This window comes from Neophocaena asiaeorientalis, unplaced genomic scaffold (genome assembly GCF_003031525.2).
Source record: "Neophocaena asiaeorientalis asiaeorientalis breed wild unplaced genomic scaffold, Neophocaena_asiaeorientalis_V1.1 scaffold65, whole genome shotgun sequence".
In the NCBI taxonomy this organism is placed as follows: Eukaryota; Metazoa; Chordata; class Mammalia; order Artiodactyla; family Phocoenidae; genus Neophocaena; species Neophocaena asiaeorientalis.
In genome coordinates this window covers 18,197,616-18,218,052 of record NW_020173215.1, presented here as the reverse complement: position 1 = coordinate 18,218,052, position 20,437 = coordinate 18,197,616, and the positions used below count along the sequence as shown (strand labels likewise).

At 50.4% G+C, this 20,437-nt stretch overlaps 1 protein-coding gene across 1 annotated transcript in view; it reads left to right on the top strand.

The window, feature by feature from the left end:
- HTT (huntingtin) overlaps positions 1 to 20,437 on the top strand; it is a 135,895-nt gene that overhangs the window by 79,265 nt on the left and 36,193 nt on the right. Inside the window, exons 35-41 of the mRNA XM_024745086.1 lie at positions 725 to 780; positions 1,802 to 1,950; positions 3,738 to 3,874; positions 5,349 to 5,465; positions 8,164 to 8,286; positions 8,567 to 8,802; positions 9,898 to 10,040. Of these exons, the coding sequence (XP_024600854.1) occupies positions 725 to 780; positions 1,802 to 1,950; positions 3,738 to 3,874; positions 5,349 to 5,465; positions 8,164 to 8,286; positions 8,567 to 8,802; positions 9,898 to 10,040 (961 nt within the window). The remainder of the gene's footprint in view (positions 1 to 724; positions 781 to 1,801; positions 1,951 to 3,737; positions 3,875 to 5,348; positions 5,466 to 8,163; positions 8,287 to 8,566; positions 8,803 to 9,897; positions 10,041 to 20,437) is intronic.

Below are 20,437 nucleotides of genomic sequence, written 5' to 3'. Positions count from 1 at the left end.
TTTGTTCCGATTTGTTTCTGTCACTCAGCGCCCTTTCCCCCCAATTCTTAGGGTTCCTTGACAGTTTTTATGGACAAGGATAGAAAACTATCAATAGAACAGGCAAGTGATTTAACTCAGTTCAGATAGTGATTTACTGAGCACCTGCTGTGTGTCTGTATCACACCCGGGGGCGAGGAGGAAACTGGAGATAAGCTCCATGCTTCAGGTTGGAGAGTGAATTCGGGCACTTGGAATGTGACACAGAACTGGCTGTAAGCCAGTCGTGAGGGTCCTGCCTCTGCTTCTCAAGGCCACCTTCCCCTCCGCACCCCTCGGTACCCAGCTCCTTTGAATGTTGGGGGCGCTGGGGGAGAAGTTGGACTCACTTGGGCATCTTTATTCCTAAGCCAGTTTCAGGAAATCCGTGCTGTGCGGCTTGCCGTGAGCTGGAGCACACGAGGCCTGCTGCTGTGCCTTGTGGGTGCTGCCTGGGGCTCCTGGAATTCATCATCTGTTTTTCCCAACAGGTGTCACCTCAGTGTTCAGTAAATGTGTTTAGAGGGACTTCTGGAAGTGTCCTGAAGTTGTCTAGTCTGACGGTAGAATACGTTTGAGTCCTTGTGCACAAACAAATGTACTGTCAGGAAACTTGTTAAAGGTTTATACAGATGAGGATGAAGAAAAATAACCTAGTTCGCACCATTTTAATTACTATGTAAAAATTGTGTATTTCTGCCTGTAGGTGTTCATTGGATTTGTGCTGAAGCAGTTTGAATACATTGAAGTAGGCCAGTTCAGGTAATAGTGTTTTGCTATTTTAGATTTCTTGTCCTTGTTACATAATTACACGGAATTTTATGTTATGTTATGTCATTTGCCGCACTGCACAGCATATGGGATCTCGGTTCCCTCGACCAGGGATCGAACCCGTGCTCCCTGCAGTGGAAGCACGGAGTCTTAACCACTGGACCGCCAGGGAGGTCCCTACGTATAGGATGAGCATTTGTCTTAAAAGGGCTGTTAGGCATTTTTGCTAAGCATTATTTTTAATGGAAATCTGATTAACATGCTGTGGATTTTTGTTTCTAATAAAAATTCATGAATGAGCATCTCAAGACGTGTTGAGAAGTAGTTCTGCATCTGATAATCACGTGTTGTCAGTTTTCATTTCATATTTCAAAGCATTTAATTATAATAGTTTTCTAAGTGAAATCTCAGTTGATAGAGCACTAATTTTTCTAATCTTAGAGAAGACAGTTTTTGGATATAGTTGTCTTTAATGAAGGTAATTATTATGCGCTGTACTTATATTAATTGCAGTTTTTCTTTGCTAGACTGTAAGGTTTGAATACTTCCTCTTATAAGTATAATTATAGAAAGTTAAAGTTGTTCAGTTTCTGAACTAACTGATAAGTAGTTAGGGAAACTTAGTGCAGAGGGAAGTGTTCTGAGAGTCCCCTGGGTCTGGAGGCATAGTTTCTTGTTCTCGACCATGTGATTCGAGGCAGGTTACTTTTTCTCCTTTGGGTGTCAGTTACTTTTTCTCCTGTTGGGCACCTTCTCCAGGCCCTCACTTAGCCCAGGAGCCCCAGAAGACGTGCTAGCCCCACCCCGAGCCGAGAACGCGGGAGGACGTCAGCTGGACTAAACTGGGTCCCGAGGGTCCTTTAGCTCAGCGCCCACTCATCCCTCCTCGCGCTCTCTCGTTTTCTCACGTGTGCTCTCTCAACTCTGAATCGAGAGTAATTTCATGCTGTTTATATTGGTTATGTTTCTTCATTTTAAAAGGAAGCGTCTAAATGGATGTTTTTGTTTCTAGGGAATCAGAGGCAATTATTCCAAACATCTTTTTCTTCCTGGTATTACTGTCTTATGAACGCTATCATTCAAAACAGATCATTGGAATTCCTAAAATCATCCAGCTCTGTGACGGCATCATGGCCAGTGGGAGGAAAGCTGTGACACACGGTAACGGGACAACCTTTCACTGTGGTCTTCGGTGGTCATCATGTGCTGACACCACCTTCCACCTGTGTGGACAGCTGCCCGGCGCTCTGTAGGCTGTGCGTGTGTACGCGTGCACATGGGCACTCTGGTTAGAGAGGTTTAAAAAAAGGAACGAGCACACTCTTTACTCTCAGGAGTGTATGATCCACTTAGGTAAACACACAGTGAGATAATCTGAGGTGCACCTAGAGTCTGACAGAAACACTCTTGTCTATCCATGTGAGACAAAGAATTTTAAAGTCCAGCTTCTGTAAGGACATTGGATTTCTCGTCCAGTGGTATTGGAAGATATAGTTTGGCCTTGATTCAGGGCCTTCTATTTTGCCTGGTTATTTCATAGCAGGTTAAGTGAGGTCCACAGACGACAGTCAGCCGCTCAGGCAGCCTCCTTCCCACCTGTGGAATGAGGTGGTGTGCTTTAGGAAGGAGCTGTGAATCTTTCTTTGCACTTTTTAAACTGCTCTTCCTACCGACTCCTCTCTGGCTCCATCGTCAGGAATCTGTAGGCTTTTGAACTGTGATTGGGGTGCCTCCCAAGACCCGTTCCGCGTACTGCAGTAGGGTGACCAGCGAGCCGTGGTGCCAAGGATGTGGAGGGGCTCGGCAATCACCATTTCCCACACTAGCAAGACGGTCATCTTAGCCGTGGCCTTGCCAGGGCTCAACTCCATGCCTCAGCACAGGGGTACATGACTGCACGTATGGACTTGGGGTCACTGGGTAGAGTTGAAAGTGCAAATGGCAAATAGAGAGATGACTGAGGTTTCCCAGATCAGAGGGTCTTTGGATAGAAAATTGATGGGCAGCCAGACCGCCCCGCTCTCTACTGGGAAGCCTGGTTGTCTGTAGAAAACTCAGCAAGTGTGGCTTGTGTGTGTGCGTCACTGAGGGTGAGAGAGTGTGCCTCTCAGTAATCGTGGTGACATGACTGGGCTGATCCTTCTTAATGAAAGGCCTTTCTTAGTTTATTCAAGTGGTGGTGTGAAGCAAATCATTTACTTTGCTCTTTTGGAGAAAGACACGACTTGGGGGAAAACACATTGTCTAACGAGAGAGTGACTTTAATTGCTTGAAACAGTATAGAAATCTAATACTTTGACTAAATGTTTTCCATTGAAAAAGCATTTATTCTCTCTTCAGGTAAATCTTTAAGTAGATTGTGCATGAGGATAGAATGTTGCTATTTTGGTTAGTTAGAGAATTTGACTTTTGAATTTGTGTCTCTTTGTGTCAGAAATAATGTTATGTCACAGAAACCCTAGTTTTTTGTTTTTTATTATTGTTATTTATTTTGTGTGTGTGTGTGTGTGTGTGGTACGCGGGCCTCTCACTGTTGTGGCCTCTCCCGTTGCGGAGCACAGGCTCCGGACGCGCAGGCTCAGCGGCCATGGCTCACGGGCCCAGCCGCTCCGCGGCATGTGGGATCTTCCCGCACCAGGGCACGAACCCGTGTCCCCTGCATCGGCAGGCGGACTCTCAACCACTGCGCCACCAGGGAAGCCCTGTTTTTTTGTTTTTTAAAATCTTCACAACATTATCCAGTGTCAGAGGAAGACCCATGGCCTTCCAGGATGGTATACAGGTAATTTCACGGCACTCTTTGATAACCTTAATTTATGTCTTATCACAAAGCCAAGTATGGGTCAGGGTTTTCTTTATTTCTTGAAAATAATTTGGAGGTGTTAGTGCTGTCTTCCGAATGCATCTGTCACGTACTGCCTTCTTAGTGGGCCCTTTTGTGCCTACAGCCATACCAGCCCTGCAGCCTATAGTCCACGACCTGTTCGTTTTAAGAGGAACCAATAAAGCTGATGCAGGAAAAGAGCTTGAAACCCAGAAGGAGGTGGTGGTGTCCATGTTACTGAGGCTTATCCAGTACCATCAGGTAAGAGGAGGTGTGGGGCGGTCGCTGACCCCTCCTTGTCCCTGCAGGGACAGGAGGAAGTGCCACGTGGCTGCTGCCTGCTCTCAGTGAGTGTGGCTTTGTGCCGGCCCTGGGCTCTCGGGCGGGGAGACGCAGCGGGACGTAAGGCTTGGTGGGGTCTGTCTTGAAGGCAGTGTGGCCTGGCCGACGGTCACGAGGTCGTTCAAGGCGGTAAGCATGGTGGAGGCCCTCTTTTCCAAAATGAGGACCAAATACCAGTCAACAGTGTCGATCAAAATGGTAGCGTTCTAAAGAATGATTTTTTAAAATCTCAACGTGAAATAATTTAACGACTTTATTTGTACATTTATTTACCAGTGTGTTGAGGGAGGGCCAGAGGCTTTTTCTTGGTGCTGATTTCTGGCTTCGTTTTCCTTAAGGTGGAGTAGGAATTTCAGGTGGTGTGTGAGGCAGTCTGAAAACAGAAGTCTGGCTTTTTAATGAATTCTCTTCTGTAGCTGGTACAGTTGCCTAGCCCTCACTTATTTTGGTAATTCTTTTTAGCTATTTGTCTTTGAATCTTCATAAAATCGTAAGATTTTCTCGTAGAAACACTTTCTTTGTGCATTCTCATTTTGGTTAATCTAGGTAGTGTTTAGTTAAATGCTTTTAGTGTTTAATTAAATCCCGTAATTACAATAAAAAGTACGACTACCGCAAAGAGGTTTGAGAACCAATAACCGGCTCTTGGCAAGCATGCAGTTTAGTGGGAGGCCTGGAGGGCGGCTCAGCCAGCACAGCGGCCCCGGAGCTCCCGGCCTGGTTCACGGAACGGAGAGGGCGGGTCTTGGATTAGGAGAGCCGGGATGAGCGCAGAGTGGGCCCTGTCGTGCAAGTGCTGCCCGAAGTGCCTCTCGAAGGGAGAGGCAGCTGTGGAGGCGGCCGGGCGGCTTTCCAGGGAACGGGCTCAGCCTGGCCAGTACGTTCACAGATCAGGCTGCAGGCTTTTCTGCCAACAGGCGGGTGATAAGCATTTTCGGCTTTGCAGGAGCTCCTCGTGTCTACTGTCGTTCTGGAAGCCTTCCTGGCAGCATTTTCACGGTGGTCGTGTGCCAGGGAGACCGTGTTCACCAAAACAGGCTTTTAGGGGTCTCTGTTTGGAAGGGATCACTAACAAACTCGTGCTTACCCAAGGCCAACTCTTCTGAAGTATGGTGTCCTCAGTAGAAGGTGACCTTTGCACAGATGTTAACACACACGAAAGCCAGAGGGTGTCTGCACAACAGTTTAGTCAGGGCTGTGCTTGTGTCCTGCCAAAGGTTGAGATGAGTTTGGCTTTCCTTTCGTGCCTTTCCTGTGGTTGTCAGTCTTGTAAAGCTGTAGAGATGACAGTGCTGTGGTCCTCCTGCGTGTCCCGGGGCCAGGGCTGCATCGGCCCTCCTTGGGGGCACGTGGGCTGGGGTCTGAGTGTCTTCCGGCCGTTCCCTCTGTGCAGGTGTTGGAGATGTTCATCCTGGTCCTGCAGCAGTGCCACAAGGAGAGCGAGGACAAGTGGAAGCGGCTGTCTCGGCAGGTAGCCGACATCATCCTCCCGATGTTGGCCAGGCAACAGGTTTGTCCCCCTCCCCCCGCGTGTAGGGTCACTGCGGCACCGTGGAAGTGGGGGAAGATGCTCGTGAGAGGTGGGCGCTTGTGGTGGGCTTTTCGTCAGTTCGTGGTGTGTACATTTTATGGTCATTACTGGTGCCATCTGGGCGAGTGGGAGGCCAGAGGTAGAGACGTCCCCTGGGTCCCAAGGCGCCCTTGGGGAAGTGCCTCCAGGGCTGCGTCCTTTCTCGCTTACACCCTGTCTCCCTCATTCTGCTCAGTCAAACGTCCTCTGTTTGCTCTGTAGGGGAGTGTTTTTCCTTATCACGTATAAAGTAAGTTGGCAGTTATCTGTCATTTAATCAGGATTTCTGTGGTCAAACGATGCAGTCGGTGGTTTCCACAAGCGCAGTGGAAGGCACTGGTCTGGCTGTGTGTGTAGGATGGAGCCCATTCCCCCCAACCCCTGGCATCGAGGGCAGGACTCTGTGCTCTGGGTGCTGCACCACCCTGGGAACCGGGCAGCAGGGACGCGCCGAAGACGGTCCCTCCAGGGATCCGTCCCAGCTGCTGGCAGAGCTCTGGGTCCGAAGCACTTCGGGTACAGTCGGCAGATGCCTGTTCATCTGGGTCGGCCTGGCTAGGGAAGCGGGCGCTCTCAGAGTGAGCGTTCAGTTGGGACGGGGTGGGGAGACAGACGGCAGAGGGGACTAAGCTAGTTATGTGTATAAAATGCCAGCTGAGAGCGCTGGAGGGAGGGGAGGTGTGTCGGCTGGGGGTGACACTGTTGAATGGGTGACATCCGCGGGGCTGGAAGGAGGTGAGGGATGAGCCGAGCAGATGCCTGAGGAAGAGCTCTCCGGGTGGAGGACTTGGGGAACCCTCGGAGGGCTTGGTGCGAAGGGGGTCAGAGTGAACTTGAGAGTGGAACAGGCGGGCGGGGGTGTAGGGAGAGCCACTCATGGCTCAGGGCCTGTGTGGACTGGGGGTGGGAGCGAAGGGGCGAGAAGGGGCATCTGCTGGACGCAGCTCAGACGCAGAACCAGTGAGCTTTGCTGACGGCTTAGGTGGGGTGAGGGATGTGAGAGGAGGGGCGGGCAGGTGGCTGTAGCGTGATGGCTTTGGGCGGACCGTGGAAGGAGCGGGTTTCGGGACGAGGTCAGAGCCTGGTTTGGATGTGTTTGGTTGGGACACTGGATGGCGCCAGGGAGGCTGGAGGAGGCCTTTGGGGTGCGAGCTGGAGGGCAGGCCTGAGGGTGGACGAGGTCGCTGCGGGGCCCAGGGTAGCTGGGCAGGGGGAGAAGGCCAAGCCCCGGGAGGCGGGGGGGCCCGTGGGCGAGACGGGCAGGAGCAGGTGGCGTGGTATTCTTACAACCGAGGAGAAAAGGTGTTTCCCGGAGAAGGGACTGATCGCTGGGTGCTGCTGCCAGGCCAAGCAGACGGGCCCTGGGAACTGCCCCGCACTTGGCCACACGCAGGTCCCTGGGGAGCGGCTTTGGTGGAACGGAGGGAACAGAAGCCCAGCCGGTGTGCGCTGGTGAGAGGGCAGGAGGAGAGAGGGAGAGACGTGGCGGCAGCCGGCCAAGCTGGGGGGCACGAGGGCCAGCGTCCACCCTGAGGGCAAGAGCGGAGGGGCACTGCCTCTGCAGGACAGGCGGCCGTGCCGTCGTGGCGTCCCTGAGCACCACCAGACCCAGGGCTCCGTGGCCGCGTAGCCGACAGGTCACGGCCAGAGGGCCTTGCCGGCGGGTGGGCCCCGGCAAGAGGCTCATCTTCCCACCGCAGAGGGGCCGCTCCACGCCAAGCAGGGCTCAGACCTGCACCTTGAGAAAATCGCCCTCTGTGGAGATGTTACTGTGTGTATCCACGCTCGTTAGTAGTGACGAAAGTCATCAGTAGGGGAGTGGTTGAGTGTACTGTGGTAGAGACTTAATTTGGAATATTTTGCAACCTTTAAAAATAATGTTAGGAGGATCTCCCTGCCGGTCCAGGGGTTAAGACTCTGCCCTTCCATTGCTGGGGGGGCCACCAGGGTTCGATCCCTGGGTGGGGAACTAAGATCCTGCATGCTGCACGGAGAGGCCAAACAAAATTTTTTAAATGTTAGGTTTTAAAACCTGTTGCCTTGGGAGTTCTCCATTATATTTTTAATGGAAAAAAGCAGAGACATTTATAACATGATTTTTCAAAACGACTTAAACAAAAATCTCTCTACACGTATAGGAATGTGGAGAAAGTTAACGAGAAATACACTAATTTGCTAACATGTGTTACTACATAGTGGGGTAGGGATGGGGTGACAGTAAAGAAAGAAAAAAGATACAGCGTGTATGATACCCATTTAGGTACATTACTTGCGTGTAAAGAGATGCGGGAGAGGCTGGTTCCTGAAGTGTTGATGGTGACTGGGTCAGGGCGGTGTGGTTTCAGTTGATACTTTTCATACTTCTACGTATTTGAATTTTTTACAGAAAGCATCTGTGGTTTATTTAATAAAAATCTAAATGCAAAGATTTCCATCGTGGAAAAAACACAGCTGTGTTACAGTGTTGTTCTAAAAAATGTTTACTTGGTTCACTACTGAAGTTAAAATGCATTTAAGTGCGGGGGTGGGAATGATGCATGGTCAAGGTTATTTGACCTTGAGACAACTGATGTGAGGTATAAAAGTTGGCATTTCAGTTGGCTTACGGGGAAATATCTGTGACGTTTAATTACAACAGATGCACATTGATTCTCACGAAGCACTTGGAGTGTTGAATACGTTATTTGAGATTTTGGCCCCTTCCTCCCTCCGTCCCGTGGACATGCTTTTACGGAGTATGTTCGTCACCCCAGATACCCTGGTGAGTATCCCGCCTCCTGATGGCATCTTGGGTTCACCGCTGTGTGGGGCACCCGGGGGTTTCTGCTGGGGCCAGGGTGGAGCCTCAGTATTTGCATTTTAAGCAGGTTCCCAGACGGTACTGATGCTGCTTGTCTGGGACCACACTTTGAGAACCAATGAGACAGATTTATTGGTGGAATTGTAAACTCAGGGTGATTTTCATAAATGAACTTGGCAATCAGGAAGAACTTAATCGTCTTTTTCCTTTAGCTATAACTTCCTTGTCTTCCTTCCTCTAGGCATCTGTGAGCACTGCTCAGCTGTGGATAGCCGGGATCCTAGCCATTCTGAGGGTTCTGATTTCCCAGTCAACTGAAGACATTGTTCTTTCTCGCATTCAGGAGCTTTCCTTCTCTGCGCATTTACTCTGCTGTCCGATAATTAATAGGTTAAGAGATGGGGGCAGTAATTCAGTACTGGAAGAACACAGTGAAGGGAGACAAACGAAGGATTTGCCAGAAGAAACATTTTCCAGGTACGCTCTATATCGGAGCCTTCCGCGTGCGTGTCCTCAGGCCGCCGTGTGGTGTTTGGGGTCACTGAGTCTAGCTTCAGCTCTGCGAGGCGGGTTAAGGGATCTGTGTCGGTGTGTTTTCTCTGCCCAGCCTGCCTCACCTGTGGCCCTTGGTCATGCCTGTCTGCAGGCTCTGTCACATCCTGAATCAGACCCTCGTTAAGACTGCACGGTAGTAGTGGGTGGGTGCAGGCGGTGAGGGTGTGGTTGCCTGCAGAGAATTTGAAAACCTAGGAAAACCCACTAAAAGTCAGTCTTATGTTTATTCCCGCCGGGTGCTGGCCACCCTAAACACTGTCAGTAGTAAAATCCCCCTCCCCGCCAGGGTGGAACGCTCATACTGTGCTCCCCTGGGTGTACTTGTGGCATCAAATCACATCTGCCCTTATCAGTTCTTGGGAAGCTCCTTGAGGGTGGCGATCACAACTCAGGCACCGAAAAGGCTTGTTGTGTAGACGACTGCGTATCCACCTTTGCTGGATTCGGGGTGCACGCTGACTTATACCTCGTAGAGCGTGTCCAGGAAGCGCAGTTCCTGAGAACGTGCTCCTTCCTGCAGGGTCCACCGTAATGTCCACGTAGCTGCCCTTGGTTGGTCATCAGGGCCTGGGACGCCATTGTGTTTGTGGAGATAAATCCAGTGAAACTGCTCGACACCCATTTGTCCGCAGGTTCGGCAAGGCAGCCTGTGGCTCCTGCTGTCACATTTAAGCAGGGGGCTAACGTGGAGGATACGTTAAACTCCTGTGGCGGGTTATCGCCCTACTTCATGGTTTATAAAGTTTTGAAGAAACACTGCAGGTCATTTTACCCTCCTGACAGTCCTTTAAAGGTAGTATGATTCCTGCCATCTCATTAGTGAGGAAAGTAATACGCAGAGAGGTAAAGTGACTTAATCCAGAGGGCTGGCTTCGAACACTTCACTTTACTTGCATTTTTACCCTACTGCCCTACCCATATCTACTGTGTATATTACTTTTACGTGTGTGCCCCCCTCCCAGAAGTGCTCCGCAATAGGCCCCTACTTCACTGTCACCCTTCTCCCTTTCTTTGAAGGTTTCTGCTACAACTGGTTGGCATCCTTTTAGAGGACATTGTTACGAAACAGCTAAGAGTGGAAATGAGTGAACAGCAGCATACCTTCTACTGCCAAGAACTAGGCACGCTGCTCATGTGTTTGATCCACATCTTCAAGTCTGGTAGGTGAATCACACCAGCCTCACTCGAGCATCTGCGCCCCCCGCCCCGCCCCGCCCCGCCGCGCACACTCTCAGGGCGCGAGGAGGCGCTGCCCAGCGTCAGCTCTGCCCCGCTCGCTGTGCTGATGAAAGCAGTAAACCCGGGCGCTTCCTCCTGTTTTAAAGGTTTGGAAAGACGAGATGTTTTTGTTGCCTTTACATATGATTGTGGATTAAAAAAAACAGTGCGCTCAAGAGAGAGGTCACAAGATCCCAGCCATGGAGCAAGCATAGGAAGCAACCGGCCCGCCTTAGGACAGTCAGTGTGTTTCAACAGGAATGAGTGTTTTCAAAAGGAATGTCTTGCTAGTTATAGGGTACAGGCATATCCTTTTCTCAGCAAGAAAAAATGAAAGGCAATTCTAATCTCTAGGAAAAGCAAACAGCAAGGAAGTCATGGTCCAAATATGAAGCAAACCTGGAAGTGGTTTGAGTCCTGGAAGTGCGGGGGGAGGTGCTCTCTTTGGGCGTGACTGCCTCTGGTGTGTTTAATTCTGTTGCCGCGTCGTGTATTTCCACGTCTCAGTTCTTCTACTGTGTTGCCTTTGTTTTCTGTGGGGCTCCTTCCCCGCGGCAGAAAGGATGGCCTCTGGTCTCAGCCCCTGCGGGAGTCCTGTGAGGGACTCGTGAGCCCTGGGTGCTCTGGCCAGCCTGGGCTGGGTGAGAGGCTGGACAGCATTCCTTTGGGAGAAAGGGTTACTTTCCAGTAGTAAGGGAAGGGGAGCAGACAGAATGACTGACGGTCCACTCTAGGTGATGAAAGCGTACCAAGGCAAGTTTGGAGGTAACACCACGACTGAGAGCAGAACGATAGCAAATGGTCGCCTTAAGAGGGGTGGGGCGGGCACCTGTAAAGGCAGAAGCCCCCATCTGTTGTGGGATTTAAAAAGCACGTGTGTATATTCCTTTAATACAAATTAAAACACACACATACCCGCATACATACCACTAGAGCAGGAGATAGTTACGGCTGTCAACCTTTGTTCATTCAGCAAAGATGCACTGAGTCCGCCGCCACTGTGCTGGGCCCTGGGTGTGCAGTGGTCAGTACAGCTGACGTGATTCCTGCCTCTGTGGTGCTCAGTCTAGCGGGACAGACAATACACAGATATGTCACCACAAGCCTTGCTATCTCCTGAGAAGGAAACAAAAGCACAGTGACAGCCAGCACGGGGGGCGGGGGCGGGCAGTAGGGGCAGGTTCTCCTAGGGGCTGCTGAGCTAAGGCCTGAAGGAGAAGGAGCTGGCCCTCCGGAGAGAGTGTTCCTGCCGAGAGGGGTGAGGGCTCGGAGGGGCTGAGGGGGCGGGCAGGGACCTGGGCTCACGTGGTCTGGGAGCGATGGAGAAGGACACCTCTGCATGGTTGCTTCACGTACCAGCGGTCGCCCTCGGCCCAAGAGTGTGGCCAGAATTTAATTTTGATGATGGTTTACAGCTTCCAGCCACCTTGTTTACTTACCATTGAAATAATTTTCTTTTTGAGGATCTTTTGATTTATGTCCCATCCACTGCGATACGTCTAAAGTTGAGAAAATAATTAAGCCATGTGAAGGATAAGCTGTTTTTAGTATGTGGGCCATTTTAATGTTTGGCCATCGGTTGGTTTGGATCTGACACCAGAAGGGTAGCAGTTCACATTGAAGGACGGCTTTCTACCTTCTTTGGATAAGAGCAGTGCATTCTGCGGCCTTAGGCGCATCCAAGTGGATTTCCATGGCGTTCCAGTGGATTTCCGTGCTGTTCACTCACCCATCGCTCTAACGTCCTCTTCCTTTTCTCAGAAATCAGGGGAAATACTTTTATGGTATGTTGCAGTGCTGTCAAGTCCAGCTTCCTGCAGTGTGCAGATGTTCTGTGTCTGCACTAATCCAGTTGCTTCTGGCCACACGTGGCCGAGGGGCACTGGAAGTGTGGTGTTGTGACTGAGGAGCTTTTACTCAGTCTAATTTTGGTTAAATTTGAACAGCCATGCATGGCGTGGAATATCGAGAAGGCCACACTCTGCTCCGGAGCCCGGGCCGGGTACCGGGGCACGTGGGTTTTGCCACTCGTGTCTTTGGGCATTGTTCAGTTGGTCCAGTATTTGTAAATAAGGGGTGTATGGTTGTGTACAAATGTCTATTTCTATCTCTTCGTGTATTTTGATGCCATTTCTTTTAAAGGCACCAGGCAGCAGAATTACTGTGTTGGTTGCTTTTGAGATAAAATAAATCATCTTGTCTTTTATATAAATAAGGTGTCTTTAGCATCTACAGTCGGTAATTTTTATTTATGCATTGCTTAAACAATGACAGTAATTTCACCCCTCCGTTGAAAATCGAGATCTTTGAATTTGCCCATTTCAGGTATTATTTCTTAGAACAGGAGCTAGTCTGAGTAATGGCCTTGACCTCTCATTTTCTGTTGTTGGCGGGGGGTGGGGGTGGTGGTGATGTATGAATCCCGAAGTCCTTTGCCTATTTCACATTCAATCCAGCATAAACAGAAGAGCCAAGAAAGTTACCTAGTCTCCGTTTTATAGGTTCTGGGTAACTAACACCTCGTCCTCTCCACTGAGACAGGCCAGATAGAAGCAGAAGGTGGAGCCATGACAGGAGGCTGGCAGTGTCCATTGCTTTGTTGCAGGCAGGGCTGGGTTGAGTCCTCCGGCCTGTGGCCACAGTAAGGCTTCCTAACTGCTCACCGTGTTTTCCAGTCCCCCCCGCACCTCCGCCAGCCCCCACCGTGTGCCCTCCCGGCTGCCATCCAGTGCTCACCCAGCCGAGGGCAGCAGTGGGCAGTGGAGCCATTCCTGACCCTCTCCCTTCCTTCCTCGCAGGCAGAGCTCTCTTCCCAGTGTTTTATGTGTGGGTCAAAGTAGGATTACTAGAAGGAAGAGAAAATGGTCTTCCTGCAGTGATAAAAAGGGCATTGATTCAGATTCGTGCTTGGGCCAGGATGGGGCTGCTGACGGTGCTCTCTTAGGGGTGTGTGGTACCCTTTACATGATTATCTCCATCAACCCTTAGAACAACTCTATGAGATAGTTCCCCGTTTCTACTGATGAGAGAATTCAGGTTCTGAACGGTCATATGATAAAACCAAGAGCAAAACCCCAAGAATTTTTTCTTGCCCATTATGTCGTGCTGCTTCTTGGGTTGGTGATGGTAAGTGTATAGCAGCTAATGTTTGCAGAGCACTTGCTGTGGGCCCGGCACACACCGTGATATCCATGTTCTAGCTGAAGTAACTGAGTCACGGGGCTTGTAATGCGTGAGCTCCCAGGTGGTGGGATGGTGGGGGGAGGTGTCTAGAGCCTGGGCCAGTCCTTGTACGTCGCACACCATCAGCAGTGCCGCTTCCCCCGCGAGAGTCTAGCCCCAGGCCAGCACCAGTGTCCGTCCAGTTCCTCCGTCTGACATCTCGTCCCCCATCCTGGTCCCCATCCCCTCTTGTGTTTGCTCTTCCCATGATCAGTTCTTCCAGTTTGCGTCTTGAGCGTCTCCTTCGTTCACTCACGCTCTCTTCGCTGCACACTCCACGCGGCGAGACATAAAAGTCTGTCTTTCCTTCTCGCCTAGAGCTGCGCTGCTGATCCAGCCTACAAGTCGGAACAAAGCCTTTCTTTGCTCTGCGGCTTCCTGAATTGTCCTCCTCTTCTTGTTTACTACACAGTTTTTCAAAAGAAATGTTTCAGGAGTTTATTGTTGTTGCTTCTAGCGCTCTGCTTTCCCTCTTTATCTCCATCCTCAGCGGTTTGCCTCTTGATCTCATTACCAGAAATGCCTCTGCAAAGGCCACCTGTGGGCTTTCCCAGGTCCTCATCTTCCCGGACCCTGCAGCCCAGTTCCACGGACAGACTTCAGCTCGCTGAAACTCCCTCGTCCCTCGACTTCTCCTTCAGTCTTCTCTTTCCAACCTCTTAATTGCATGTGTTCTTGTGCATTGTCAATCACCCCAAAGAGGAGGAGATGTGCGCCTACTTGGCGTCCCTTACTTACTCTCCAGCAGGAAGGAGACACCTTCTTCAATAGGCGTGAGAGCTTCCCCTACAGGCCTGTCCCAAGTCCAACTTGAGCTGAGGTTTCTGGGGTTAATTCCACACTTGTAACTGAAAGGTTGTACCTTTTGACCACCTTCACCCATTCCCCCCCCACCACCTCTGGCAACTGTCAGTCTGATCTCTGTATCTATGAGTTTGGTTTTTTTAGATTCCACATATAAGTGAGATCAAACAGTATTCATCTTTCTCTGACTTATTTCACTTAGCACAATGCCCTCAAGGTCCATCCATGCTGTTGCAAATGACAGGATTTTCTTCTTTTTTATGGCTAAATAATATTCCTGTGTGGTGTGTGTGCGTGTGTGTGTGTGTGTGTGTGTGTGTGTGTGTGTGTCACACGTTCTTTATCCACTCATGCTTCAATAGGCACTTGGTTTGTTTCCGTGTCTTGGCTCCTGTGATTAATGCTGCAGTGAACATGGGAGTGCAGGTATCTTTTTTTTTCTTTTCTTTTTAAGGAACACTTATTTATTTATTTTTGGCTGCGTTGGGTCTTCGTTGCTGCACGCGGGCTTTCTCTAGTTGTGGTGAGCGGGGGCTACTCTGTTGTAGTGCGCGGACTTCTCATTGCAGTGGCTTTTCTTGTGGAGCACGGGCTTCAGTAGTTGTGGCACATGGGCTCAGTAGTTGTGGCTCACGGGCTCTAGAGCATAGGCTCAGTAGTTGTGGTGCACCGGCTTAGTTGTTCCTCAGCATGTGGGATCTTCCCGGGCCAGGGATCGAACCGGTGTCCCCTGTGTTGGCAGGCAGATCTTAACCACTGCGCCACCAGAGAAGTCCCGCAGGTATCTTTTTGAGTTAGTGATTTTGTTTCTTTCAGGTATATACCCATAAGTGGGATTGCTGATATGGTAGTTGTATTTTTTTTTAATAGATCGTTACTGGAGTATGATTGCTTCACAATACCGTGTTAGTTTCTGTTGCACAACAAAGCGAATCAGCTTCTTTTCTCCATTGTATGTTCTTGCCTCCTTTGTCATAAATTAGATGCCCATGTATATGTGGGTTTATCTCTGGGCATTCTGTCCTGTACCATTGATCTGTATTTCTGTTTTTGTGCCAGTACCATACTGTCTTGATTACTGTAGCTTTGTGGTACAGGTTGAAGTCAGGGAGTCTGAGTCCTCCAACTCTGTTTTTCTTTCTCAAGACTGCTTTGGCTATTTGGGGTCTTTTGTGTTTCCATACGAATTGTAAGATTTTTTGTTCTAATTCTGTAGTTTGGTAGTTTGATAGGGATTGCATCAGTGTTTTATAGTTTTCTGAGTACAAGTCTTTCGCCTCCTTAGGCAGGTTTATTCCTAGGTATTTTATTCTTTTTGTTGCAATGGTAAATGGGAGTGTTTCCTTAATTTCTCTTTCTGATTTTTCATTGTTGGTGTATAGGAATGCCAGAGATTTCTGTGCATTAATTTTGTATCCTGAAACCTTACCAAATTCATTGATTAGTTCTAGTAGTTTTCTGGTGGCATCTTTAGCATTTTCTATGTGTAGTATCATGTCATCTGCAAACAGTGACAGTTTTACTTCTTTTCCAATTTGGATTCCTTCTATTCCTTTTTCTTCTCTGTATAGTGGTGAGAGTGGACGTCCTTGTCTTGTTCCTGATCTTAGAGGAAATGCTTTCCGTTTTTCACCATTGAGTATGATGTTTGCTGTGGGTTTGTCGTATATGGCCTTTATTCTGTTGAGGTAGCTTCCCTCTATGCCTACGTTCTGGAGAGTTTTTATCATAAATGGGTGTTGAATTTTGTCAAAAGCTTTTTCTGCCTCTATTGAGATGATCATATGGGTTTTATTCCTTAATTTGTTAATATGGTGTATCACATTGATTGATTTGCGTGTACTGAAAAATCCTTGCATCCCTGGGATAAATCCCACTTGATCATGGTGTATGATACTTTTAATGTGCTGTTGGATTCTGTTTGCTAGTATTTTGTTGAGGATTTTTGCATCTATGTTCATCAGTGATATTGGTCTATAATTTTCTTTTTTTGTGATATCTTTTTCTGGTTTTGGTATCAGGGTGATGGTGGCTTCGTAGAATGAATTTAGGAGTGTTTCTCCCTCTGCAGTTTTTTGGAAGAGTTTGAGAAGGATTCGTGTTAGGTCTCCTCTAAATGTTTGATAGAATTCGCCTGTGAAGCCATCTGGTCCCGGACCTGCCTCTCCTGTTCTCCCCTCGGCTTCCTTCCTATGCCCCCAAGGACCCACGTGACCTGGAGGGGGCTTTGGGGGGCAGGAGACTGGCCTGGGAGCTCAGCAGGCTCCCCCGGCCCCAGTTGGGAGGGCAATCGCCCACTGCTCCTTTCCTGCTCCTCCCGGAGGGCCCCTCCCGCCTGCCACTCCTGATCTCCCTGGCCTCCCTCCTATGCCCCCAGGACCCATGCGGCCTGGATGGGGCTTTGGGGGCTGGGGGAGCAGCTTGGAAGCTCAGCAGGCTCCCTGGACCGAGTGGACCAGGCGTTCACCCTCCACTCTTCTCCGGCTCTTCCTGGAGAGTCCCTCCCACCTGCCTCTCCTGATCTCCCCAGCCTCAGGGGTGCCGATCTTATCTGGTCTCCACTTCTCCTCCCCCCTTGGTCCCCCTACATCCTACTGGTTTACTCTGGGGTTCCTCCTGTCTCCTTGGGGGTCAGAGTCCCCCACCAGTGGCCGGCAAGCGTCCTAGTTGTGGTGAGAGGCTGACTCCGCATCTTCCCACAGTTCCACCTTGACTCCTCCTCTGGTAGTTCTATTTTTAATTTTTTAAGGAACGTCTGTACTGTTTTCCACAGTGTCTGCACCAATTTACATTCCTATCATAGTGCACAAGGGTTCCCTTTTTTTTCCGCAGCCTCACCAATACTTGTTATTTCTTGTCTTTTTGATGATAGCCATTTTAACAGGTGTGAAGAGATATGTCATTGTGGTCTTGACCTGCAGTTTCCTGATGATTAAGGATGTTGAGCACCTTTTCATGTACCTCTTGGCCATGTGAATATCTTCTTTGGAAAAATGTCTATTCGGATCCTTTGCCCACTTTTTAAAAATTTTTTGAAGACTTTTTTCTTCCTGTGGACCATGGTGTTTTTTTGATTTTTTTTTTTGGCAGATATAGTGTTCACTTATTCTCTCCATGTTTAAAAAAGAATTTCAAAATAACAAAATAATTTTATACACCGTACAATTCAGGGTAGGGTTGGGCTCAGGGGACCATTTCGTTGTTCACAGTGTGGGCAGAAACCGCTGTGTCCAGACATTTTTGGAGCTAGTTTAGCTTTCAGCTCTGAGTCCTGGTCCCAGTCTTGAAACCACAGAAAGTTAGGGGCTGGAATTTTCTCAGCCACAGGGATGAGGTTCTCGTTCAGATGGGAGGACAGAGCTTCCTGCACGGGATCAATAAAACCTCCGATGCAGAAACATGAGGAAGCAAAGGCAGAGGGCACCGGGGCTGAACCAGAGGGGCCTGTCGCGGCGGCGGGGAGGAGCCCTCTCCCGATCCAGCATTTCCCTGTGCTCACCCCTGTGTCTCCACTCAGTAGAAGGGGCTGCCTGAGAGCAGGAGCAGCCAGTGTATTTGATGGAGGAACTTTCTCCTAGTAGCTTCCAGAACCTGAAGACAGGGCCCAGTACGAACTTTGACCGGATTCATGAGATCCCAGGATGCCTGGGAGCTACAAGCCCTTGATTACTGAGATGACCCTGCCAATGGGCCCAGCTCCTGGAGGGCACGGTCCGGTAGTTTTGCAAGGACAGCCCTTGACTAGGGCAGATGGACCCGCACAGTCACACTGGAGTGGGACAGATAGACTCCATACTGCTCAGACCAGAAATCAATGTCCCGGACCAAGTGTTCAAAAGACACAAAGCGTACAGCCTTCTTACGGTTGGAGAACACATGGCTAGCCTCAAAGGAGAAACTCTTTCTACACTGCTGGATGGGAAAAGACCAAGGAGAGTAATGATGCAGGACGGCCTGGTTGGCATCTAGAGGCTGGACAGTTAGCCCATATAAACTGTCAGTGTACTGTTGGTCTGTCCACCAGTCAGAGACAAAAATCTCAGGTTTTCCACTGTCCAGGAGTTCCGGCCACAGACCCTCCTCCTCCAGATCTGACACCTGCTTCTTTTGACACCACCTGTAGGAAGACAGGAAGCTGGTCCGTATACAGGCCCTGGGAGTGACCTCCCAGTTTTCCTCTGCCCCCCAGGCATCTCCTCCAGTCGGCACCGTCCATTTCAGGAAGGCTTCGCCACTGGGGTTCGGAAGGAGGTTGCGTCCTATGGGTGTGCTCTCGCAGAAGCGGCCCAGGACACAGGGCCTGGGGTCGTTGGCGGGGGCAGGTAGGTGTGGAGGGTGGGTGACAGGGTGGCGTGGCCTCGGGCCAGGATTCTCAGCCACAGGGCCTGGCAGTCCACCAGGTCGTGCCAGTGCCAGCACCCCTGGCGGCAGCGCCCGGGCACGTGGCTCAGCACCATCAGAAGCAGCTCCGATGACAGTTGGCCCAGACCCAGCGCCTCCTGGGGTTCGGGGTCCTGAGCGGGGACCCCGGCGGGCAGGCCCCTGGCGGCTGAGGTGTACATGGTCTCCTCTCCAGGCCCGGCTGCCACTGCTTCTAGGGGGAGAGACACAGTGGACAGGAGGCACAGTAAGCAGATTATGTACTGTTGGGAAATTACTAAAAATAAAATCCCGAGCTTCTCGAGGGGGCGGAGTCAAGATGGTGGTGTGAGAAGACGCGGAGTTTGCGTCTCCCTACAACGTCTCCCCACAACTAGGGCACCTGCTGGTTGCTGGTGGGGGACCTCAAGGCCCAAAGAGATGGGAGGAACCCCCAAGCGAACCGGTAGAACGTGGGGGCACTGAAGGGGGAAGAGAAGTGGAGGCCGGACAGGACCGGCACCCCTGAGGGGTGGCTGAGAGGGGCGAGGGGTTCCCACACCTGGAGGGACCCTTGGGGGCTCGGATCGGGGGGTGGGGGGAGTGCGCCCAGCGTTTCCCCCGCCCAGTTGGCCGGGGAAGTCTGCCCAGCTCTTGGGCGGGGTCCTACGCCCTCAGAGTTCCCATCCCGTCCGGGCTGCGCTGGCCTTGGGGGCATAGGGAGGAGGCAGGCGGGAGGGCACTCCAGAACCTGAGGAGCAGCAGAAGGAGTGGAGGGCGTTTGCCCCGCCCACTCGGGCCCCCGAGAGCCAGCTGGGCTCCCAGGCCTGGTCCCCTGCCCTGCAAGCTCCCCCGTCCCCCACCCCACCACACTGGTCCTCTGGGGACCATTTTTAAAGTCTCTATTGAATTTGTTGCAGTATCGCTTCTGTTTTATGTTTTGGTTTTTTGGCCATGAAGCATATGGGATCTTAGCTCCCTGACCAGGGATTGAACCCACACCCCCTGCATTGGAAGGCGAAGTCTTAACCACTGGACCGCCAGGGAAATCCCACTTTGCCCACTTTTTAATTGGATTTATTTTTGTTATTGATTTATGTGTTCCTTATATATTTTGGAAATTAACCCCTTATCAGATGTATGGGTTGCAAAGTTTTGTCCCATTCTGTAGGTTGCCTTTTCATTTTGTTGATGGTTTCCTTTGCTCTGCAGAAGCTTTTTAGTTTCATGTGATCCCACTTATTTTTTTTTGTTTTTGTTGCCTTTGCTTTTGGTGTCATATCCAAAAAATTATTGCCAAGACCAATGTCAGGGAGTTTAATACCTATGTTTTCTTCTTTATGGTTTCAGGTCCTACATTCAAGTTCTTAATCCATTTAGAGTTAATTTTTGTGAGTGGGGTAATAAGCTAGGGGTCTAGTTTCATTCTTTTGCATGTGAAGACCCAGTTTTCCCAGCACCATTTGTTGAAGGGACTGTCTTTCATCCACTGAGTGTTGTTGGTCTCTCTCTGCTCTCCCCTCCCGCCCTCTGTCTCCCTCCCTCCTCCTCCCCATCCATGGGACCGCCTCCTTCGTGACCTGCCTGGGTTATTGCTGCAGAGATGACACTGGTAACTGCCTCCTTAGGTCTTGTCACTCCACCGTCATGGCTGCCTTGGTCTCTCGTTTCCATCCTCCCTCCAGACACGTGCTTACTGTCCTGCCAGCACCTCAGACTTACACTTAAGGCTGGACTTGTCACCTGGCACAGCTGCTCTGCCCCAGCTTCCTCTTCTTGTTGACTTGTTTGGCATTTGTCATTAGAGACGCTCAGACCCCAGCGTCATTGTTGCCCCGCGGTGGGCCCCTAACTTCCTGTCCTGTCCCGCCAGTGGCTTCCTCCTGCTGTCGGGACGCTGCCCTCCAAGGCCGGGCGCTTCCCTGACGTCCTTCCGGCGGCAGCAGCCGTTTGC